Below are 25,282 nucleotides of genomic sequence, written 5' to 3'. Positions count from 1 at the left end.
GTTCTGTTCAGGCGGCATTGAGAATTAATTTAGCAGGTTTTTCTTCAGAGAAAGGAGCTGGGTGGACACAGTGGACTTCACAGGGTCTTTTAGAGGTGCTGGAAAGCTGAGCTGGGTTGTGGTCTTCTTCCTTGGGAATTCTCTCCTCGGAAGTTCTCTTCCTTTTTCTGCAGGCCGGGCTGGGCTGAGCTGGGTTTCTGTCCTTCAGTTTTATTTTTTTAAAGCTCCAACCCCTTTTAAACAGCTCATTCCCAACTCCAAACAGCTCAAAAGTGAAGCCAGAAACAGAAAGTCCGCCTTCTGACCTGTCACTTCTCTGTACACATCTTCCTCACTTACTAAGGTTGCTGTTCTATTTTTAACTTGCCAGGTGACAACCAGTAAATGTTTTTGTCAAACAAATCCTTTGGGTGTTCTCTTAATGAGCCTTGGGGGGGGAGGTGGGTTTGACTGACTTCTCAAAAAAATATTATCAAGAACAGAAGCACGTCTGTAAAATTACAGACAGATATCGATTGATTAAGCGAATGGGCAAAACTGGACTTTAATGTCAGCAAATGTGGGGTTATCCACTTTGGAGCTGAAAAGGATCGAACAGAGAGAACTTTCTAAATGGTGAAAAGTTCGAAACAGGGTTACATCACGAGGAGAGATTACACAAACCAGGGTTTGTTTTCCCCGGAATTTAGAAGGTTCGGGGGTGATCTGATCAAGATTTTTCGGGATATGAAGGGGGAATGGATCGGGGTAGAGGGAGAAACTATTTCTGCTGGGTTGGGGAGTCTCGGACGGCAGTGGGGGGGTGGCGTGCAGAGACTGAAAAAGAGAGCCCGGTCTTTCAGGAGTGAAATTAGGAAAAGCTGCCACGCACAAAGGGCGAGAGAAGTTTGGAGCTCTCTCCCGCGAACGGCAATCGATGCTCGATCGGTTGTTAATGTTAAATCTGAGATTGATAGATTTTTGTTACCCCGTGGTATTAGGGGACGTGGGGGGCAAAAACGAGGATGTGGAGTGAGGGTCACAGATCAGTCACAAGCTCGTGGAATGGCGGAATAGTCTCCGGGGGGGGGGAGGGGTGGCTGAATGGCTCTTCTCCTGCTCCTGTGTTCGAAAGATTGAGGAATGGGACTAAATTGGGTAGTTCTTCAAAGGAGCCAGCAGAGACACGACGGGCTGAATGGCCTCGGGCGCAACTTATTGATCAGAGGCGAAAGTGTTTCAGGGAAATTCAGAGAAGGTTTGCTTAGAATGTCTCTATAACTGGTCTTGACAAAATCCCATTCATTACTTTGTGTGTCGACCGCCCAACACCCGGATGTCCCGCGTGGGGTCACGGTGTCAGTCTGGCTTCAGGTACTTTGCTTACTCCATTTTATACGTAGAGGGCGAGTTCCCTCCATTTTATAGGTAGAGGCGGTGAAGCCATTTTGAAATCGCAGGTGCCCGTTGTGAGGGAGACACCACCGCATCGGCTGATTGGACAACACCCGACCCCCGCGGGGCCCCCCCAAGGCAGATATTTTTAACATTTTTTCATGGGATGCGGGGGCGTCACTGGCAAGGCCAGCGTTTGTTGCCCATCCCTAATTGCCCTTGAGCTGAGTAGCTTGCTGGGCCGTTTCAAAGGGCGGTTAAGAGTCAACCGCATTGGATGTTGCCTCTGGAGTCACATGTAGGCCAGACCGGGTTAGGGTGGCAGATTTCCGCCCCGAAGGGCATTCTCGAACCAGATGAGCTGCGACCGCAACCGTTTCAGGGCACCGTTATTGAGACGAGCTTTCGATACCAGATTTTTAAAAAAATTACTACCCCGCCCCCCCACCCCCTACCCCCTACCCCTGGTCCTTTATCCCATTATCTGGTTGTGGGATCTTGCTGTGCGCCGCTTGACTGCCAGGTTGCCCACGTTGCAGCAGTGGGACTACACCTCAAGAAGGACTTCATTGGCTGTGAAGGCCTCTAGGGGGGCCCTGAGGTGGTGAAAGGTGCTACACAAATGCAATCCCCCCCCTTGTTAGTTGAATTTGTCCAAGGCTCATGAATGGCCTCTGCGGCCATTGAAGTTGGCCAGTGGCCCACTTCCGCCACCCCGCGCTGCCCGGTGGGAGTTGTAGTCCCCAGGAGCCTGGCCCTGCTCTTCCTGGCAATGGGGGCGGAAGCGAACTACACCTCCCGGCGGCCTCACCGTGCGCGCTGCGCCTGCCGGGAGCTGTCGTCCTTCCGCCGGCCGCCTCTTCGGTCTGCTCAATGGGCCGACGGCGGCGGGGGGGACTACATTTCCCGTCGGCCCCTCCGGCACACCTCCAGCTCCGCGGAGGGGGGGGTCGGCGGGCCGCCGCGGGGTACGCCGGGAGTTGTAGTCCGCCCGCCGGCGGCTCCCCGTTCATCTCAACGGGAGGCCCGGGGTCTCGGAAACTACAACTCCCGGCAGGCCCCGCGTTCCCTCCGCGGCGTCAGAGGAGAGAGGGAGAGAGAGAGGGAGGAGGCAGCTTCGGGCTCCGACTCCATGTTGGTGTCGCAGTGAAGAGCGGGGGCTTGGGGTGGTGGTGGTGGGAAAGAAGCGGCCGCCACCCGACCGAGGCAGCGGATCAGTGCGTGAGTGTGAGTGAGTGAGGGCCGGGGCCGGGGAGGAGGGCAGGGGAGGGAGGGGGAAGCGGGGCCTACCCCGCTCACTAGGCCGCAGAGCCAGCCTCGGGCTCGAGTAGTGCTCGGGGCCGGCTCAGACCCTCGCCTCGCCGGGGATGGTTGGTTTGTTTGGGGGGGGGGGGGGGGGTGGAAAAAAAAACATCGCTGTGACGGACTCCCCTCAGATCCCTCATCACTCACTCCCTCATCACTCACTCCCCTCAGATCCCTCATCACTCACTCCCCTCATCACTCACTCCCCACATCACTCACTCCCCTCATCACTCACTCCCCTCACTCCCTCATCACTCACTCCCCTCAGATCCCTCATCACTCACTCCCTCATCACTCACTCCCCTCAGATCCCTCATCACTCACTCCCTCATCACTCACTCCCCTCATCACTCACTCCCCTCATCACTCACTCCCCTCATCACTCACTCCCCTCATCACTCACTCCCCTCATCACTCACTCCCTCATCACTCACTCCCTCATCACTCACTCCCTCATCACTCACTCCCCTCATCACTCACTCCCCTCAGATCCCTCATCACTCCCCTCAGATCCCTCATCACTCACTCCCTCATCACTCACTCCCTCATCACTCACTCCCTCATCACTCACTCCCTCATCACTCACTCCCTCATCACTCACTCCCTCATCACTCACTCCCTCATCACTCACTCCCCTCATCACTCACTCCCTCATCACTCACTCCCCTCATCACTCACTCCCCTCATCACTCACTCCCCTCATCACTCACTCCCTCATTACTCACTCCCCTCAGATCCCTCATCACTCACTCCCCTCATCACTCACTCCCTCATCACTCACTCCCCTCAGATCCCTCATCACTCACTCCCTCATCACTCACTCCCCTCAGATCCCTCATCACTCACTCCCTCATCACTCACTCCCCTCATCACTCACTCCCCTCATCACTCACTCCCCTCAGATCCCTCATCACTCACTCCCCTCAGATCCCTCATTACTCACTCCCTCATCACTCACTCCCTCATCACTCACTCCCCTCATCACTCACTCCCCTCATCACTCACTCCCCTCAGATCCCTCATCACTCACTCCCCTCAGATCCCTCATCACTCACTCCCCTCATCACTCACTCCCCTCATCACTCACTCCCCTCACTCCCTCATCACTCACTCCCCTCATCACTCACTCCCCTCAGATCCCTCATCACTCACTCCCTCATCACTCACTCCCCTCAGATCCCTCATCACTCACTCCCCTCATCACTCACTCCCCTCATCACTCACTCCCCTCACTCCCTCATCACTCACTCCCCTCATCACTCACTCCCCTCATCACTCACTCCCCTCATCACTCACTCCCCTCATCACTCACTCCCCTCATCACTCACTCCCCTCATCACTCACTCCCTCATCACTCACTCCCTCATCACTCACTCCCCTCATCACTCACTCCCCTCAGATCCCTCATCACTCACTCCCCTCAGATCCCTCATCACTCACTCCCTCATCACTCACTCCCTCATCACTCACTCCCTCATCACTCACTCCCTCATCACTCACTCCCTCATCACTCACTCCCTCATCACTCACTCCCTCATCACTCACTCCCTCATCACTCACTCCCCTCATCACTCACTCCCCTCATCACTCACTCCCCTCATCACTCACTCCCCTCATCACTCACTCCCTCATTACTCACTCCCCTCAGATCCCTCATCACTCACTCCCCTCATCACTCACTCCCTCATCACTCACTCCCCTCAGATCCCTCATCACTCACTCCCTCATCACTCACTCCCCTCAGATCCCTCATCACTCACTCCCTCATCACTCACTCCCCTCATCACTCACTCCCCTCATCACTCACTCCCCTCAGATCCCTCATCACTCACTCCCCTCAGATCCCTCATTACTCACTCCCTCATCACTCACTCCCTCATCACTCACTCCCCTCATCACTCACTCCCTCAGATCCCTCATCACTCACTCCCTCATCACTCACTCCCTCATCACTCACTCCCTCATCACTCACTCCCTCATCACTCACTCCCTCATCACTCACTCCCTCATCACTCACTCCCTCATCACACTCCCTCATCACTCACTCCCCTCATCACTCACTCCCTCATCACTCACTCCCCTCATCACTCACTCCCCTCATCACTCACTCCCTCATTACTCACTCCCCTCAGATCCCTCATCACTCACTCCCCTCATCACTCCCTCCCTCATCACTCACTCCCCTCAGATCCCTCATCACTCACTCCCTCATCACTCACTCCCCTCAGATCCCTCATCACTCACTCCCTCATCACTCACTCCCCTCATCACTCACTCCCCTCATCACTCACTCCCCTCAGATCCCTCATCACTCACTCCCCTCAGATCCCTCATCACTCACTCCCCTCAGATCCCTCATCACTCACTCCCTCATCACTCACTCCCCTCAGATCCCTCATCACTCACTCCCTCATCACTCACTCCCTCATCACTCACTCCCTCATCACTCACTCCCCTCATCACTCACTCCCCTCATCACTCACTCCCTCATCACTCACTCCCTCCACTCACTCCCCTCAGATCCCTCATCACTCACTCCCTCATCACTCACTCCCCTCAGATCCCTCATCACTCACTCCCTCATCACTCACTCCCCTCAGATCCCTCATCACTCACTCCCCTCATCACTCACTCCCTCATCACTCACTCCCCTCATCACTCACTCCCCTCATCACTCACTCCCCTCAGATCCCTCATCACTCACTCCCCTCAGATCCCTCATCACTCACTCCCTCATCACTCACTCCCCTCAGATCCCTCATCACTCACTCCCTCATCACTCACTCCCTCATCACTCACTCCCTCATCACTCACTCCCCTCATCACTCACTCCCCTCATCACTCACTCCCTCATCACTCACTCCCCTCATCACTCACTCCCTCATCACTCACTCCCTCATCACTCTCCCCTCATCACTCACTCCCCTCATCACTCACTCCCTCATCACTCACTCCCTCATCACTCACTCCCTCATCACTCACTCCCTCATCACTCGCTCCCCTCATCACTCACTCCCCTCATCACTCACTCCCCTCATCACTCACTCCCCTCATCACTCACTCCCCTCATCACTCACTCCCTCATCACTCACTCCCTCATCACTCACTCCCCTCAGATCCCTCATCACTCACTCCCCTCATCACTCACTCCCCTCATCACTCACTCCCTCATCACTCACTCCCTCATCACTCACTCCCTCATCACTCACTCCCCTCATCACTCACTCCCCTCATCACTCACTCCCCTCATCACTCACTCCCCTCATCACTCACTCCCCTCATCACTCACTCCCTCATCACTCACTCCCCTCATCACACACTCCCCTCATCACTCACTCCCTCATCACTCACTCCCTCATCACTCTCCCTCATCACTCTCCCTCATCACTCTCCCTCATCACCCACTCCCTCATCACCCACTCCCTCATCACCCACTCCCTCGTCACTCGCTCCCTCGTCACTCGCTCCCTCGTCACTCGCTCCCTCGTCACTCGCTCCCTCATCACTCACTCCCTCATCACTCACTCCCTCATCACTCACTCCCCTCAGATCTCTCATCACTCACTCCCTCATCACTCACTCCCCTCAGATCATACTCACTCCCTCATCACTCACTCCCTCGATCACTCACTCCCTCAGATCTCTCATCACTCACTCCCTCATCACTCACTCCCCTCAGATCCTCATCACTCACTCCTCATCACTCACTCCCGTGCATCACTCACTCCCTCATCCATCCTCATCTCACTCCCCTCAGATCCTCATCACTCACTCCCTCATCACTCACTCCTCACTCACCCCTCAGATCCCTCATCACTCACTCCCTCATCACTCATCCCCTCAATCACTCAGCTCCCTCATCACTCACTCCCTCATCACTCACTCCCCTCATCACTCACTCCTCATCACTCACTCCCTCATCACTCACTCCCTCATCACTCACTCCCTCATCACTCACTCCCCTCAGATCCTCATCACTCACTCCCTCATCACTCACTCCCTCAGATCCCCTCATCACTCACTCCCTCATCACACTCCCTCATCACTCACTCCTCATCACACTCCCTCATCACTCACTCCTCATCACTCACTCCCTCATCACTCACTCCCTCATCACTCACTCCTCATCACTCACTCCTCATCACTCACTCCTCATCACTCACTCCTCATCACTACTCCCTCATCACTCACTCCCTCATCACTCACTCCCCTCATCACTCACTCCCTCATCACTCACTCCTCATCACTCACTCCCTCATCACTCACTCCCCTCATCACTCACTCCCTCATCACTCACTCCCTCATCACTCACTCCCTCATCACTCACTCCCTCATCACTCACTCCCTCATCACTCACTCCCCTCATCACTCACTCCCTCATCACTCACTCCCTCATCACTCACTCCCTCATCACTCACTCCCTCATCACTCACTCCTCATCACTCACTCCCCTCATCACTCACTCCCTCATCACTCACTCCCCTCATCACTCACTCCCTCATCACTCACTCCCTCATCACTCACTCCCTCATCACTCACTCCCTCATCACTCACTCCCTCATCACTCACTCCCTCATCACTCACTCCCTCATCACTCACTCCACAATCCCTCATCACTCACTCCCTCATCACTCACTCCCTCATCACTCACTCCCTCATCCTCTCATCACTCACTCCCTCATCACTCACTCCCTCATCACTCACTCCCTCATCACTCTCCTCATCACTCACTCCCTCATCACTCACTCCCTCATCACTCACTCCCTCATCACTCACTCCTCACCACTCACTCCCTCATCACTCACTCCCTCATCACTCACTCCCTCATCACTCACTCCCTCATCACTCACTCCTCATCACTCACTCCCTCATCACTCACTCCCTCATCACTCACTCCCTCATCACTCACTCCCTCATCACTCACTCCCTCATCACTCACTCCCTCATCACTCACTCCCTCATCACTCACTCCCTCATCACTCACTCCCTCATCACTCACTCCCTCATCACTCACTCCCTCATCACTCACTCCCTCATCACTCACTCCCTCATCACTCACTCCCCTCATCACTCACTCCCTCATCACTCACTCCCCTCATCACTCACTCCCCTCATCACTCACTCCCCTCATCACTCACTCCCTCATCACTCACTCCCTCATCACTCACTCCCTCATCACTCACTCCCTCATCACTCACTCCCTCATCACTCACTCCCTCATCACTCACTCCCTCATCACTCACTCCCTCATCACTCACTCCCTCATCACTCACTCCCCTCAGATCCCTCATCACTCACTCCCTCATCACTCACTCCCTCATCACTCACTCCCTCATCACTCACTCCCTCATCACTCACTCACTCATCACTCACTCACTCATCACTCACTCCCCTCAGATCCCTCATCACTCACTCCTCATCACTCACTCCCTCATCACTCACTCCTCATCACTCACTCCCCTCAGATCCCTCATCACTCACTCCCTCATCACTCACTCTCTCATCACTCACTCCCTCATCACTCACTCCCTCAGATCCTCATCACTCACTCCTCATCACTCACTCCCTCATCACTCACTCCCTCATCACTCACTCCCTCATCACTCACTCCCTCATCACTCACTCCCTCATCACTCACTCCCTCATCACTCACTCCCCTCAGATCCCTCATCGCTCACTCCTCATCGCTCACTCCCTCATCGCTCACTCCCTCATCGCTCACTCCCTCATCGCTCACTCCCTCATCGCTCACTCCTCATCGCTCACATCCCTCATCACTCACTCCCTCATCACTCACTCCCCTCAGATCCCTCATCACTCACTCCCTCATCACTCACTCCCTCATCACTCACTCCCTCATCACTCACTCCCTCATCACTCACTCCCCTCAGATCCCTCATCACACTCCCTCATCACTCACTCCCCTCATCCCTCGTCACTCACTCCCTCGTCACTCACACCCTCGTCACTCACTCGCCTCAGATCCCTCATCACTCACTCCCTCATCACTCACCCCTCAGATCCCTCATCACTCACTCCCTCATCACTCACTCCCCTCAGATCCCTCATCACTCACTCCCTCATCACTCACTCCCTCATCCCTCACTCCCCTCAGATCCCTCATCGCTCACTCCCCTCATCACTCACTCCCTCATCACTCACTCCCCTCAGATCCCTCATCACTCACTCCCTCATCACTTACTCCCTCATCACTCACTCCCTCATCACTCACTCCCCTCAGATCCCTCATCACTCACTCCCTCATCACTCACTCCCTCATCACTCACTCCCTCATCACTCACTCCCTCATCACTCACTCCCTCATCATTCACTCCCCTCAGATCCCTCATCACTCACTCCCTCATCACTCACTCCCTCATCACTCACTCCCTCATCACTCACTCCCTCATCACTCACTCCCTCATCACTCACTCCCCTCATCACTCACTCCCCTCAGATCCCTCATCACTCACTCCCTCATCACTCACTCCCTCATCACTCACTCCCTCATCACTCACTCCCTCATCACTCACTCCCTCATCACTCACTCCCTCAGATCCCTCATCACTCACTCCCTCATCACTCACTCCCTAATCACTCACTCCCTAATCACTCACTCCCTCATCACTCGCTCTCCTCGTCACTCACTCCCCTTATCCCTCGTCACTCACTCCCTCGTCACTCACACCCTCGTCACTCACTCCCCTCAGATCCCTCATCACTCACTCCCTCATCACTCACTCCCCTCAGATCCCTCATCACTCACTCCCTCATCACTCACTCCCCTCAGATCCCTCATCACTCACTCCCTCATCACTCACTCCCCTCAGATCCCTCATCGCTCACTCCCCTCATCACTCACTCCCTCATCACTCACTCCCCTCAGATCCCTCATCACTCACTCCCTCATCACTCACTCCCTCATCACTCACTCCCTCATCACTCACTCCCTCATCACTCACTCCCTCATCACTCACTCCCTCGTCACTCACTCCCTCGTCACTCACTCCCTCGTCACTCACTCCCTCGTCACTCACTCCCTCGTCGCTCACTCCCTCGTCGCTCACTCCCTCGTCGCTCTCTCCCTCGTCGCTCTCTCCCTCGTCGCTCTCTCCCTCGTCGCTCTCTCCCTCGTCGCTCTCTCCCTCGTCGCTCTCTCCCTCGTCGCTCTCTCCCTCGTCGCTCTCTCCCTCGTCGCTCTCTCCCTCGTCACTCTCTCCCTCGTCACTCTCTCCCTCGTCACTCTCTCCCTCGTCACTCTCTCCCTCGTCACTCTCTCCCTCGTCACTCACTCCCTCGTCACTCACTCCCTCGTCACTCACTCCCTCGTCACTCACTCCCTCGTCACTCACTCCCCTCGTCACTCACTCCCCTCGTCACTCACTCCCCTCGTCACTCACTCCCCTCGTCACTCACTCCCCTCGTCACTCACTCCCCTCGTCACTCACTCCCCTCGTCACTCACTCCCCTCGTCACTCACTCCCCTCGTCACTCACTCCCCTCGTCACTCACTCCCCTCGTCACTCACTCCCCTCGTCACTCACTCCCCTCGTCACTCACTCCCCTCGTCACTCACTCCCCTCGTCACTCACTCCCCTCGTCACTCACTCCCCTCGTCACTCACTCCCCTCGTCACTCACTCCCCTCGTCACTCACTCCCCTCAGATCCCTCATCGCTCACTCCCTCATCACTCACTCCCCTCAGATTCCTCATCGCTCACTCCCCTCAGATCCCTCATCGCTCACTCCCTCATCACTCACTCCCTCATCACTCACTCCCCTCAGATCCCTCATCACTCACTCCCTCATCACTCACTCCCCTCAGATTCCACATCACTCACTCCCCTCAGATCCCTCATCGCTCACTCCCTCATCACTCACTCCCTCATCACTCACTGCCCTCAGATCCCTCATCACTCACTCCCTCATCACTCACTCCCCTCAGATCCCTCATCACTCACTCCCCTCATCACTCACTCCCCTCATCACTCACTCCCCTCATCACTCACTCCCCTCATCACTCACTCCCCTCATCACTCACTCCCCTCATCACTCACTCCCCTCATCACTCACTCCCCTCATCACTCACTCCCCTCATCACTCACTCCCCTCATCACTCACTCCCCTCATCACTCACTCCCCTCATCACTCACTCCCCTCATCACTCACTCCCCTCATCACTCACTCCCCTCATCACTCACTCCCTCATCACTCACACCCCTCATCACTCACTCCCCTCATCACTCACTCCCCTCATCACTCACTCCCCTCATCACTCACTCCCCTCATCACTCACTCCCCTCATCACTCACTCCCCTCATCACTCACTCCCCTCATCACTCACTCCCCTCATCACTCACTCCCCTCATCACTCACTCCCCTCATCCCTCACTCCCCTCATCCCTCACTCCCTCGCACCCTCGCACCCTCATCCCTCGCACCCTCGCTCCCTCGCACCCTCATCCCTCGCACCCTCATCCCTCGCACCCTCATCCCTCGCACCCTCATCCCTCGCACCCTCATCCCTCGCACCCTCATCCCTCGCACCCTCATCCCTCGCACCCTCATCCCTCGCACCCTCATCCCTCGCACCCTCATCCCTCGCACCCTCATCCCTCGCACCCTCATCCCTCGCACCCTCATCCCTCGCACCCTCATCCCTCGCACCCTCATCCCTCGCACCCTCATCCCTCGCACCCTCATCCCTCGCACCCTCATCCCTCGCACCCTCATCCCTCGCACCCTCATCCCTCGCACCCTCATCCCTCGCACCCTCATCCCTCGCACCCTCATCCCTCGCACCCTCATCCCTCGCACCCTCATCCCTCGCACCCTCATCCCTCGCACCCTCATCCCTCGCACCCTCATCCCTCGCACCCTCATCCCTCGCACCCTCATCCCTCGCACCCTCATCCCTCGCACCCTCATCCCTCGCACCCTCATCCCTCGCACCCTCATCCCTCGCACCCTCATCCCTCGCACCCTCATCCCTCGCACCCTCATCCCTCGCACCCTCATCCCTCGCACCCTCATCCCTCGCACCCTCATCCCTCGCACCCTCATCCCTCGCACCCTCATCCCTCGCACCCTCATCCCTCGCACCCTCATCCCTCGCACCCTCATCCCTCGCACCCTCATCCTCGCACCCTCATCCCTCGCACCCTCATCCCTCGCACCCTCATCCCTCGCACCCTCATCCCTCGCACCCTCATCCCTCGCACCCTCATCCCTCGCACCCTCATCCCTCGCACCCTCATCCCTCGCACCCTCATCCCTCGCACCCCATCCCTCGCACCCTCATCCCTCGCACCCTCATCCCTCGCACCCTCATCCCTCGCACCCTCATCCCTCGCACCCTCATCCCTCGCACCCTCATCCCTCGCACCCTCATCCCTCGCACCCTCATCCTCGCACCCTCATCCCTCGCACCCTATCCCTCACCCTCATCCCTCACACCCTCATCCCTCACACCCTCATCCTCACACCCTATCCATCACACCCTCATCCCTCACTCCCCTCAGATCCCTCACTCCCCTCAGATCCCTCACTCCCTCAGATCCCTCACTCCCCTCAGATCCCTCCCTCACTCCCTCATCCCTCACACCCTCATCCCTCACACCCTCATCCCTCACCCCTCATCCCTCACACCCTCATCCTCACACCCTCATCCCTCACACCCTCATCCCTCACACCCTCATCCCTCACTCCCTCATCCCTCACTCCCTCATCCCTCATCCCTCACTCCCTCACTCCTCATCCTCACTCCCTCACCACTCACTCCTCACCACTCACACCCTCATCCCTCACTCCCCTCAGATCCCTCACTCCCCTCAGATCCCTCACTCCCTCAGATCCCTCACTCCCCTCAGATCCCTCAACTCCCCTCAGATCCCTCTCACCCTCAGATCCTCTCACCCTCAGATCCCTCTCACCCTCAGATCCCTCTCACCCTCATCCCTCTCTCCCTCACATCACTCACTCCCCTCCGATCCCTCTCACCCTCCGATCCCTCTCACCCTCCGATCCCTCACTCCCCTCCGATCCCTCACTCCCCTCCGATCCCTCACTCCCCTCCGATCCCTCACTCCCCTCCGATCCCTCACTCCCCTCCGATCCCTCACTCCCCTCCGATCCCTCACTCCCCTCCGATCCCTCACTCCCCTCCGATCCCTCACTCCCCTCCGATCCTCACTCCCTCGATCCCTCACTCCCCTCCGATCCCTCACTCCCCTCCGATCCCTCACTCCCCTCCGACCTCACTCCCACCGTATCACTCCCTCCGATCCCTCACTCCCCTCCGATCCCTCACTCCCCTCCGATCCCTCTCACCCTCCGATCCCTCTCACCCTCCGATCCCTCTCACCCTCAGATCCCTCTCACCCTCAGATCCTCTCACCCTCAGATCCCTCTCACCTCAGATCCATCTCACCCTCAGATCCCTCTCACCCTCAGATCCCTCTCACCCTCAGATCCTCTCACCTCAGATCCCTCTCACCCTCAGATCCTCTCACCCTCAGATCCCTCTCACCCTCAGATCCCTCTCACCCTCAGATCCCTCTCACCCTCAGATCCCTCACACCCTCTGATCCCTCTCACCCTCTGATCCTCTCACCCTCTGATCCCTCTCACCCTCTGATCCTCTCACCCTCTGATCCCTCTCACCCTCTGATCCCTCTCACCCTCAGATCCCTCTCACCCTCAGATCCCTCTCACCCTCAGATCCCTCTCACCCTCAGATCCTCTCACCCTCAGATCCCTCTCACCCTCAGATCCCTCTCTCCCTCACATCCCTCACTCCCCTCCGATCCCTCACTCCCCTCCGATCCCTCACTCCCCTCCGATCCCTCACTCCCCTCCGATCCCTCACTCCCCTCGATCCCTCACTCCCCTCCGATCCCTCACTCCCTCCGATCCCTCACTCCCCTCCGATCCCTCACTCCCCTCCGATCCCTCACTCCCCTCCGATCCCTCACTCCCCTCCGATCCCTCATCACTCGCACCCTCACTCCCTCATCACTCCCTCATCACTCACTCCCTCATCACTCACTCCCTCATCCCTCACTCGGATCACTTGCTCCCCTCATCCCTCACTCCCTCATCACTCACTCGGATCACTTGCTCCCCTCATCACTTTCCCCTCATCACTCCCCTCAGATCCCTCATCCCTCCCTCGCTCCCCTCAGATCCCTCGCTCCCCTCAGATCCCTCATCCCTCCCTCGCTCCCCTCAGATCCCTCGCTCCCCTCAGATCCCTCGCTCCCCTCAGATCCCTCGCTCCCCTCAGATCCCTCGCTCCCCTCAGATCCCTCGCTCCCCTCAGATCCCTCGCTCCCTCAGATCGCTCGCTCCCACAGATCCCTCGCTCTCCCCTCAGATCCCTCACTCTCCTCAGATACCTATCTCCCTCAATCCTCGCTCCCCCCCAGGTGCCTAATTTCTCACTTCTTCCCCCCCCCCCCCCGCCCAAAGATCCCTCACTCTGTCATCCCTCGCTCCCCTCAGATGCCTCAACTCCCTCAGATTCCTCGGGTCCCCCCGCTGCCTCCAAACCCCTCACTACCCCGATGCCCACTCCTTCAAATTTAAACCACAAATTATTTTCAACTATAACTATTTAAATCATAACTATTTAATCATAAAAAATTATCTCAAATTTAACTTAGAACTGTTGAAATCATGTCGATCAATTTTAAACCGTAAACTCTTTTTATTTAAAACCTTAACTAACTGTTTTCATTCTAATAAATTCTTAGTTGACCATGACTGTTTTAAGATATTTATGGTTTTAAATTTTAAACCACGACTTAACCCGTCTCTATTTAACCGTAACTGTTTTAATTGAGGTGATTATGGCTTTAAACTTGAGATCTGAACTGTTTTAACCTAAAACCTTAATTATTTAACCGTGAAACCATAATCCTTTTCAATTAAAACATGACTGTTTAATCGTCACAGTTTTAAAATCGTAATTTGTTCGATTATGTTTTAAATCATAATGGTTCTGACGTGAAATCATTACTGTTTTAGAGTCGTGACTCTTTTGGCTTAAAACCGTCAATTTTAAACCGTAGCTATGAAAAGGGAGACTTTCTAAAGCATATGGTAGGCCAGAACTTCAGTGTTGCTGGAAATAGAGGCAGGTTGTCGAAGCTTTTCGTCTTGCACTCATCAAGGCAGTCCGCAAGAATACCAATGTAAGGGCAAACAACCTTTGTTACGGTATGAGAAGAGAGTGCTGATTGGTTGGCAAGTAAAGTCTGATTGGTAGAGGTATAGAATACAAAAGCAGGGATGTGATGCTGCAACTGTATAAAACACTGGTTAGACCACAGCTGGAGTATTGCGTACAGTTCTGGGTCACCACGTTACAGGAAGGATATCATTGCTCTGGAGAGAGTACAGAGGAGATTTACAAGAATGTTGCCTGGGCTCGAAAGTTGCAGCTATGAGGAATGATTGGATCGGCTCGGGTTGTTTTCCTTAGCGCTGAGGAGGGGTGACTTCATCGAGGTGTATAAAATTATGAGAGGCCTAGATAAGGTAGACAGGAAGGACCTGTTTCCCCTAGTGGAGAGGTCAGTTACCAGGGGGCACAGATTTAAGGTGATTGGTAGAAGGATTAGAGGGGACCTGAGGAAAAACCTTTTCACCCAGAGGGTGGTGGGTGTCTGGAATTCACTGCCAGGAACGGTGGTGGAGATAAAAACCCTCAACTCATTTAAACGTGCCAGAACTGCTGTAACCTGCAAGGCTACGAACCAGGTGCTGGAAGATGGGATCGGATTGGGTGGCTAGTTTTTCAGCCGGCACGGACACGATGGGCCGAATGGCCTCCTTCCGCGTGCTGTAACCTCTCAATGGTTCTAAATCCGAATCTTACAAAATTGTACTGCGTACAGTTCTGTTCGCCACATTACAATGGGATCGCGCTGGAGAGAGTGCAGAGGTGATGTGTGCAGATGCTGCCAGGAAAGATTGGATAGGCTGGGGTTGTTTTCCTTGGAGCAGGGGATGGAGGGTATATCATTGGGGGGGGGCTTAGATAGGAATGGCCTGTTTACCTTCGATCTGGAATTGAAAGCTAGTCTCAGTTTACATTATATTATATCGCCGATTGTCGTAAAAATCCATACGGTTCACTGATGTCTTTCAAGGAAGGAAATCTGCCAACCTCGCCTGGTCTGGCCAACAAGTGACTCCAGACCCACGGCAATGTGGTCGACTCTTAACTGCCCTCTAATGTGGCCGAGCAAGCTGCTTCGTTCTCAAGGGCAGTTAGGGACGGGTAACAAATGCTGGCGTTGCCAGAGATGACTTTCAGGGCGACAGACGGACAGAATGCAGGAAGGCGGGATTAAGCTGGGTAGCTCTTCGTCGGCCGGCACAGACGCGATGGGCCACAGGGCCTCCTGTGTCGTAAATTTTCCATGATATTAAAAGAGCTGTGGAGTACAAAAGCAAGGAGGTTCCGCAAAACTCTTCATAAAAACCCTGGGATGGGCCTCAGCTGGAGTATTGCGTCCAATTGCGGTCGCCAGACTTCAGGAAGGATGTCCCGACTTTCAAGAGGCCGTGGAGGAGATTTACCGGAACGGTCCCGGGGCTGAGGGACTTCAGTTAATGCGGAGAGACTGGGAGAAACAGGTCGTTCACCTTCGAGCAGAGAAGGTTAAGGGGAGATTTAATCGAGGCGTTCAAAACCAGGCAGGGTTTGGATGGAGTAAGTAAGGAGAAACTGTTTGCAGTGGAACCAGGTTAATTGAGTGGGCAAAGATCTGGCAAATGGAGTATAACGTGGGAAAGAGGGAAATTGTCCACTTTGGCAGGAAGAATAAAAAAGCAGCATATTATCAAAATGGTGAGAGATTGCGGAGCTCTGAGACGCAGAGGGACCTGGGTGTCCTCGTGCATGAATCGCAAAAGGTTAGTTTGCAGGTACAGCAAGTAATTAGGAAAGCTAATAGAATGTTGTGAGTTAGGCCACAGATCAGCCATGATCTCATTGAATGGCGGGACAGGCTCGAGGGGCTGAATGGCCTACTCCTGTTCCTATCTTCCTATGTCGTAAGTCTTTGGAATTCTCTTCCTTAAAGGCGGTGGAAGCAGAGTCTTTGAATATTTTTAAGGCAGTGATAGATTTTTGCTAAGCAAGGATCCCCCCAGAATCCGCAGTAGCCCCTTCGTCTCTCTCCCTCTTTCTCTCTCTCTCTCTCTCTGTTTGTCTGTCACTGACAGTTCACCCGCTTCTGTTTTGTCTCCCGTCCCCCTCCGCAGTAGGGAGAGCAGCAGCAAGTGGCCACCGCCGCTATGTACAACGGCATCGGCCTGCCCACCCCCCGGGGGAGCGGCACCAACGGCTACGTCCAGCGCAACCTGTCCTCTGTCCGCCACAAGAAGGACCGGGTGGACTACAAGTCCGAGGAGGAGCTGAAGAAGCTCGAGTCGAGCCTGGTGAAGAAGCCGAACCAGGACATCCTGGACCACGAGCGCAAGCGCAAGGTGGAGCTGAAGTGCATCGAGCTGGAAGACATGATGGAGGAGCAGGGGTAAGTGGACAAACCCCCACCCGCCCTTCCGACAGGTGCCCTGAAGTCCGCCTCGGCTGAATGAACTGGTCTCGTCGAGACTGGGGCTGTGAGTGTGCAATGGGAGTGAATGGGAAGGGGTTTGGGTCCATTGGGATTGTGTACAGTGAGAGTGAATGGGAAGGGGTTTGGGGTCCATTGGGATTGTGTACAGTGGGAGTGAATGGGAAGGGGTTTGGGTCCATTGGGATTGTGTACAGTGGGAGTGAACAGGAAGGGGTTTGGGTCCATTAGGATTGTGTGCAATGGGAGTGAACGGGAAGGGGTTTGGGTCCATTGGGATTGTGTGCAATGGGAGGGAAGGGGTTTGGGTCCATTGGGATTGTGTACAGTGGGAGTGAACAGGAAGGGGTTTGGGTCCATTAGGATTGTGTGCAATGGGAGTGAACGGGAAGGGGTTCGGGTCCATTGGGATTATGCACAGTGGGAGTGAATGGGAAGGGGTTTGGGTCCATTGGGATTGTGCACAGTGGGAGTGAACGGGAAGGGGTTTGGGTCCATTGGGATTGTGTCCGATGGGAGTGAACGGGAAGGGGTTCGGGTCCATTGGGATTGTGTCCGATGGGAGTGAACGGGAAGGGGTTTGGGTCCAGTGGGATTATGCACAGTGGGAGTGAATGGGAAGGGGTTTGGGTCCATTGGGATTGTGTACAGTGAGAGTGAATGGGAAGGGGTTCGGGTCCATTGGGATTGTGTACAGTGGGAGTGAATGGGAAGGGGTTTGGGTCCATTGGGATTGTGTACAGTGGGAGTGAACGGGAAAGGGTTCGGGTCCATTGGGATTGTGTACAGTGGGAGTGAACGGGAAGGGGTTTGGGTCCATTGGGATTGTGTCCGATGGGAGTGAACGGGAAGGGGTTTGGGTCCATTGGGATTGTGTACGGTGGGAGTGAACGGGAAGGGGTTTGGGTCCATTGGGATTGTGTCCGATGGGAGTGAACGGGAAGGGGTTCGGGTCCATTGGGATTGTGTACAGTGGGAGTGAACGGGAAGGGGTTCAGGTCCAGTGGGATTGTGTACAGTGAGAGTGAACGGGAAGGGGTTTGGGTCCATTGGGATTGTGTACGGTGGGAGTGAACGGGAAGGGGTTTGGGTCCATTGGGATTGTGTACAGTGGGAGTGAACGGGAAGGGGTTTTGGGTCCATTGGGATTGTGTATAGTGGGAGTGAACGGGAAGGGGTTTGGGTCCATTGGGATTGTGTACAGTGGGAGTGAACGGGAAGGGGTTTGGGGTCCATTGGGATTGTGTCCGATGGGAGTGAACGGGAAGGGGTTTGGGGTCCATTGGGATTGTGTCCGATGGGAGTGAACGGGAAGGGGTTTGGGGTCCATTGGGATTGTGTCCGATGGGAGTGAACGGGAAGGGGTTTGGGGTCCATTGGGATTGTGTCCGATGGGAGTGAACGGGAAGGGGTTTGGGTCCATTGGGATTGTGTACAGTGGGAATGATTGGGAAAGGGTTCGGGTCCATTGGGATTGTGTACGGTGGGAGTGAACGGGAAGGGGTTTTGGGTCCATTGGGATTGTGTACAGTGGGAGTGAACGGGAAGGGGTTTGGGGTCCATTGGGATTGTGTCCGATGGGAGTGAACGGGAAGGGGTTTGGGGTCCATTGGGATTGTGTCCGATGGGAGTGAACGGGAAGGGGTTTGGGTCCATTGGGATTGTGTACAGTGGGAATGATTGGGAAAGGGTTCGGGTCCATTGGGATTGTGTACAGTGGGAGTGAACGGGAAGAGGTTCAGGTCCAGTGGGATTGTGTCCGATGGGAGTGAACGGGAAAGGGTTCGGGTCCATTGGGATTGTGTACAGTGGGAGTGAACGGGAAGGGGTTTGGGTCCATTGGGATTGTGTACAGTGGGAGTGAACGGGAAGGGGTTTGGGGTCCATTGGGATTGTGTACAGTGGGAGTGAATGGGAAGGGGTTTGGGTCCATTGGGATTGTGTCCGATGGGAGTGAACGGGAAGGTGTTTGGGTCCATTGGGATTGTGTACAGTGGGAGTGAACGGGAAGGGGTTTGGGTCCATTGGGATTGTGTACAGTGGGAGTGAACGGGAAGGGGTTTTGGGTCCATTGGGATTGTGTACAGTGGGAGTGAACGGGAAGGGGTTTTGGGTCCATTGGGATTGTGTACAGTGGGAGTGAACGTGAAGAGGTTCGGGTCCATTGGGATTGTGTACAGTGGGAGTGAACGGGAAGGGGTTCGGGTCCACTGGGATTGTGTACAGTGGGAGTGAACGGGAAGGGGTTTGGGTCCATTGGGATTGTGTACAGTGGGAGTGAACGGGAAGGGGTTTGGGTCCATTGAGATTGTGTACAGTGGGAGTGAACGGGAAGGGGTTCGGGTCCACTGGGATTGTGTACAGTGGGAGTGAACGGGAAGGGGTTTGGGTCCATTGGGATTGTGTACAGTGGGAGTGAACGGGAAGGGGTTCGGGTCCACTGGGATTGTGTACAGTGGGAGTGAACGGGAAGGGGTTTGGGTCCATTGGGATTGTGTACAGTGGGAGTGAACGGGAAGGGGTTCGGGTCCATTGGGATTGTGTCCGATGGGAGTGAACGGGAAGGGGTTTGGGTCCATTGGGATTGTGGACAATGGGAGTGAACGGGAAGAGGTTCAGGTCCATTGGGATTGTGTCCGATGGGAGTGAACGGGAAGGGGTTTGGGTCCATTGGGATTGTGTACAGTGGGAGTGAACGGGAAGGGGTTCAGGTCCATTGGGATTGTGGACAATGGGAATGAATGGGAAAGGGTTCAGGTCCTTTGGGATTGTGTCCGATGGGAGTGAGATTTTTGGTATTGTGGCCCTCTGCTTGTGTTTTCTGGGGTGTGTTTGGTTGGTGGATGGCCGTCAGCATGTGCTGATGGAGAAGTTGTTCTCTTCTGCTTTCAGCTATTCGGAGGAAGAGATTCAGCAGAAAGTGGCCACCTTTAGACAGATGCTGGTGGAGAAAGATGGAAGTCAAGGCAAAGAGGATCTGAAGCCTAGGACAGCGTGAGTACATCGGCCGCGGCCCCCTCCCAGTTTCTGCCTTCCCCCCCACCCCCCCTGTCTGGTATCCTTGTATCTCTGCTGTGCCCTCTCTCCCGCCCAATCCTGCTGGGAGAATGTCCCTTAACGGGCCAATGGAGCCCAGCATTTAAGTGGGAATCATGTTGTCTTGCGTGCTAATGCTCCCCTCCCTCCCTCCCTCCCTCCCTCAGCATCAGCGAGACGCATCAGCTGGCAGAGGCCAATGAGAGGAAGAACGAGCAGCTGCGGGCTGCGTTCGGCATCAGCGACAGCTACGTGGATGGCAGCTCCTTCGACCCGAAGCGTCGCGCCCAAGAGGCGGCCGGCAAACCGGAGCAGCTGAAGCAGTACGGGTAGGTGGCGCCGGTAGGTTGAGGGGAGGGTGCGTTCGCCGCATTACCGAGGGCCCCTCGTTAAAACGCCTTGCCGTACCCGTTGAGCTGTTGCCTGGCGCCGTTTCTCCCCACCCCCGACTCTCTCTCTCTCCCCTTCGTCTCTCCGCAGTGTCGCCCGGGAACGCGTCCAGTCGCGGTCGCCCTCGCCCAAGAAGAGGAAAAAGAAGGCGGCTCGGAGTCGAGGGCGGTGAGTCTGGATTTAAAGCCTGCGCAGCCACGAGGAAGCAAAAGGGTTTGGAAAGGAGTGACGCCGGGGAAGGTTCGGCAGTGTCGGAGTTCTCCCCCGACACCCAATGTCTTCGTTCTCGATCTCTCCCCCCCCCCCCCCCCGTTCTCGATGTGTTAGAGTGCCACGTGTGTTTGGGTCTTGCCCTTCGCCCCCTCCGCAGACTGGTGCCGGAAGCAGAGCAGCCGACGTTTCCCTTGAGCGTGAGCCGCACATTACCGCTTGCACCCACTGTACCGTGTTCCACACGGAGCGGACCGCGTGTGGCCCCGTTTGCTCCCCGGTAACACAGCTCGGTGCGCACTGCGCAGTGAAGGAGTGCGTCCCCCCTGTTAACGCTGCCTCCCCCTGAGGGCCAGCACTGAGGCACCCTCGGGCGCCGGTTCCATCTTCTGAGTCCTCCCCCCCCCCCCCCCCCCCCGCGGCCTCTCGTCCGCTTTGCCCCGCCACAGTGGGGGAAATAAAGCCCTCCTTCATTCCAGCCCTCGGCAGTGCCCTCTTTTTTTTTTTGGGGTGGGGGTGGAGGGCGGGAAATGGGGTAGAAGGGGGAGCCACCCCAGGTTCCGCCGCCTGCAGCCCCTCTGCTCGCGCTGTCCGGTTTGGGGTGGGGGGAGCAGCGGGCCGCGCAATGCTCGGTGGCTCGGTGGGCTCCCCCTCCAGGGCCGCGACGGATTTATGACGTTTTTTTTTCTGCGCTTCAGGTCTGACAGCCCTCCCGCCCGCTCAAAGGAGAAGAAGAAAAAGAGTTCGAAGAAGAAAAGCAGGTACGACGGAGCCTTTCCTCCACGTCCTCCCTCCTCGCCACCCTGCCCCCTTCGCTCCCCACCCCTAACCCACGGGCTCCAACCCTGTTTAACTGGATGGCGCAAAAGCCGACACATCGCACGCGGGGGCTGTTGCCGTCCCTCTCGGTCCCGGCAACCAGCGGGGGGGGGGGGGGGGGGGTGCCATCCCAAATCAAACGGGGCTGAAGGCCACGACCTCAAAAGCAGCTGATCCGAGCGTGACTCATTGCGCGTGAAGTGTTTGGAGGGATATCCGTGAGTTGCGGTATAGGGGCAGTTATAAATACTGGGCTGTCCATCCACACGTGTTTGAAACTTCCTTTCCTTGGTTTGCAGATCTCAATCCGAGTCGAAAAATAAGAAAAAGCATAGGTAAGTGCAAGTTTACGGACCAGTGTAAACAGTACCTCCACTGCGAGTGCTTGATCCATTGACACAGACCAGTGTAAACAGTACCTCCACTGCGAGTGCTTAACCCATTGATATAGACCAGTGTAAACAGTTCTTCCACTGCGAGTTCGGAAGGTGCCGTCGAAGGAGGCTTGTTTGTTTTGTCCTGGATGTTATCGGTTGAGGCATGGGTATCGGTCTCGGCACACCAGAGAAAATCCTATGGAGCTGTCAGGGTTAGGCTATTTCTTGTTAAGGTACCGGCTACTCTTGACAAACAAGGGAGGAACCTTGTTAACCACGTGCACCACCGCCAGGTATGTGTTGCATCTAACCACAGCCTGCTTTGATCTAGTGCCTTGCACGTTGCAAAACGGTCCAAGGGCACTTCACAGGAGCCTAGTCAAGCGAAATGTGACCCCGAGCCACGCAAGGAGGTACCAGGGACAGGCGACCAAAAGTTCGGTCAAAGAAGTCGGTTTGCAGGAGCGTCTTAAAGGAGGAGAGAGAGAGAGAGGTTTGGGGAGGGTTGGGCGACGGTCGAGGGCTGGAAATCGGAGGCAGCGAAGGTTTGGATGAAGTTTCTCAGCAGCGGCTAAGCTGAGGCCGGTGCAGCGGAGTGGTGGGTGGGGGGGAGGGAAGCTGTAGACGTGCACGTCGAGTGGAGGAAACCCGAGCTGTCTTAACCCTCCCTGCTGCTTCTCGACAGATCCAGCAGTCCCAAGAGTAAACGCAGTTCAAAGGACAAGAAGAGGAAGAGGTGAGCCGCTGCTACCCTTTTTTTTATTTGTTGTTCTGCACGCACGCATTCCCGCGAAGCACGTAGATTTATTTCCGGATCTTTGTCTTCAAGGAGCCCGAGTCAGTCTCCGCCACGCAAGCATCGGAGAGCACGCAGTTCATCCTCCTCACGGAATTCCTCTTCCTCCAGGCGCTCCTCTCCGTCGTGGAGCAGGTAAGCTGTCCGAGGAAAAGCCCAGGTTCCTTCCCCCTGGTCTAGCACTGAATGGAGGGGGGAGGTCAATGGAACGAGTGGGAGGGAGGTTGTTAATCTCTTAATTGGGTATCGCTGGTTTGGTTATATGCGGGTGAAGGGTGTTAATTGGGGTCTTCGGTGAGCGCTTACAAGGAGACACTCGCTGCAACTGGTGCAGGGTTTTGAGTGAGGAGCTACGTGTCTGTACTCCTTTTATTCTGCACAATAAATGTGAAACTGTGTAAAGATAGGCTCCAGCATTATCCTTCCGTAACGAGCCTTCTGGAGTTTGAACAGTGGCTTGCGCCTTGGCTGCGGTTACGGGCGCCCCATCGTTTTTGTGACCGGTCTCATTCTGTTTCCCCCTGCAGGTCCCGGAGCCCGCGGGCAGCGTCCAAAGCGGCCCCGGCCGGAGGCAGCCTCTCACCCCGACCCGTCGCCAGGTCAGAGGCCGAAGGTCGGGAAGCGGCCCGTAGGCCCTCGCCGGCCCGAGGCCGCTCGGCCTCCCCGGGGAAGCCCGGCGGGCGGGCCAGGAGCGTCAGCGGGAGCCCGGGCCGCAGCAACGCGGGCAGGAGCAAGCGGGAGGTGGGTTACGGGGCGTGGGCGAGGAGCCCAGCGATCCGTGGTGTGGGGGGGGGGGGGGGGGTCACAGTCTCAGGATAAGGGCTCGGCCGTTTCGCACTGAGATGAGGAGAAATTTCTTCACTCGGAGGGCGGCGAATCTTTGGAACTCTTGACCCCAGAGAGGCTGTGGATGCTCCACCATTGAGTATATTCGAGACGGAGGTGGATAGATTTTTTGGGAACACCGAGGGAATGAAGGGATAGGGGCAAGAGTGCGGGAAGGTGGGGGTTGAGGTGAAAGATTAGCCGTGATTGTATTGAATCGGGTGGGGGGGGGGGGGGGGGGAGGGGCGAGCAGGCCCGAGGGGCCGAATGGCCTCATCCTGCTCCCATTATGTTTGAAAGGTGGGGGGAGGGGAGGGGGGGGGTTGGTCAGGTATCTTTTGTTTGACTCTGTGGTTGCCAGGCAACTTCCGAGGGACAGTTAAGAGTCCGTACGGTCGGGATTGACGATGGAGTCACATGTCGAGCAGACCCGGTTAAGAGCAACAACTCCGAGCACATTTAGCCTATCGATACGTAATAATACTCTCAAGGTGCTGCCGGAATTGGAGGAGCGTAGAGATCTCAGGGTCGTAGGGGCTGGATTCTTCTTCTCTCTGCCCCTATTCATAAAGCCCAGGATACTGTATGTTTTATTAACTGCTTTCTCAACCTGCCCGAAAAAAAACAACCGTTCACCGCTAATCTCTGTTTCCTAGTCACTCAACCGTCTATGCTGCCACTGTGGGGTACCGCAGAGATCGGTGCTAGGACCCCAGCTATTCACAATATACATTGATGATTTAGAAGAGGGAACTAAATGTAATATCTCCAGATTTGCAGGTGACACAAAACTGGGCGGGAGGGTGAGTTGTGAGGAGGATGCAGAGAGGCTTCGGGGTGATTTGGGCAAGTTGGGTGAGTGGGCTAATGCATGGCAGATGCAGTATAATGTGGATAAATGTGAGGTTATCCACTTTGGTAACAAAAACAGGAAGGAAGATTATTATCTGAACGGCTATAAACTGAGAGAGGGGGATATGCAGCGAGACCTGGGTGTTCTCGTACACCAGTCGCTGAAGGTAAGCATGCAGGTGCAACAGACGGTAAAGAAGGCAAATGGTATGTTGGCCTTCATAGCGAGAGGATTCGAGTACAGGAGCAGGGATGTCTTGCTGCAGTTATACAGGGCCTTGGTGAGGCCACACCTGAAATATTGTGTGCGGTTTTGGTCTCCTTATCTGAGGAAGGAAGTTCTTGCTGTAGAGGGAGTGCAGCGAAGGTTTACCAGACTGATTCCTGGGATGGCGGGACTGACGTATGAGGAGAGATTGAGTCGGTTAGGCTTATATTCGCTGGAGTTCAGCAGAGTGTGGGGGGATCTCATAGAAACCTATAAAATTCTAACAGGACTTGACAGGGTAGATGCAGGAAGGATGTTCCCGATGGTGGGGGAGTCCAGAACCAGGGGTTATAGTCTAAGGATACGGGGTAAACCTTTCAGGACGGAGATGAGGAGAAATTTCTTCACCCAGAGAGTGGTGAGCCTGTGGAATTCGCTACCAGCAGTTGAGGTCAAAACATTGTATGTTTTCAAGAAGGAGTTAGATATAGCTCTTGGGTCT

General features: G+C 55.6%; 1 protein-coding gene across 4 annotated transcripts in view; it reads left to right on the top strand.

Moving 5' to 3' along the window:
• Positions 1-2,440: 2,440 nt before the first annotated feature.
• Positions 2,441-25,282, top strand: part of srrm2 (serine/arginine repetitive matrix 2) — a 35,645-nt gene continuing 12,803 nt past the window's right edge. Inside the window, exons 1-10 of one of the 4 annotated variants that reach the window (XM_068027238.1) lie at positions 2,441-2,595; positions 16,954-17,225; positions 20,160-20,261; positions 20,471-20,632; positions 20,784-20,861; positions 21,602-21,664; positions 22,022-22,057; positions 22,785-22,835; positions 22,929-23,030; positions 23,423-23,636. In XM_068027238.1, the coding sequence (XP_067883339.1) occupies positions 16,987-17,225; positions 20,160-20,261; positions 20,471-20,632; positions 20,784-20,861; positions 21,602-21,664; positions 22,022-22,057; positions 22,785-22,835; positions 22,929-23,030; positions 23,423-23,636 (1,047 nt within the window). In that variant the 5' untranslated portion in view covers positions 2,441-2,595; positions 16,954-16,986. Of the gene's footprint in view, positions 2,606-16,953; positions 17,226-20,159; positions 20,262-20,470; positions 20,633-20,783; positions 20,862-21,601; positions 21,665-22,021; positions 22,058-22,784; positions 22,836-22,928; positions 23,031-23,422; positions 23,637-25,282 lie in introns of all 4 variants that reach the window. The other 3 variants (XM_068027237.1, XM_068027236.1, XM_068027239.1) reach the window with 3 other exon arrangements.

The sequence above is a fragment of the Heterodontus francisci genome, unplaced genomic scaffold (genome assembly GCF_036365525.1).
Source record: "Heterodontus francisci isolate sHetFra1 unplaced genomic scaffold, sHetFra1.hap1 HAP1_SCAFFOLD_823, whole genome shotgun sequence".
Lineage (NCBI taxonomy): Eukaryota > Metazoa > Chordata > Chondrichthyes > Heterodontiformes > Heterodontidae > Heterodontus > Heterodontus francisci.
The sequence above is the reverse complement of the archived record's forward strand: the minus strand, read 5'-3'. Positions and strand labels throughout refer to the sequence as shown.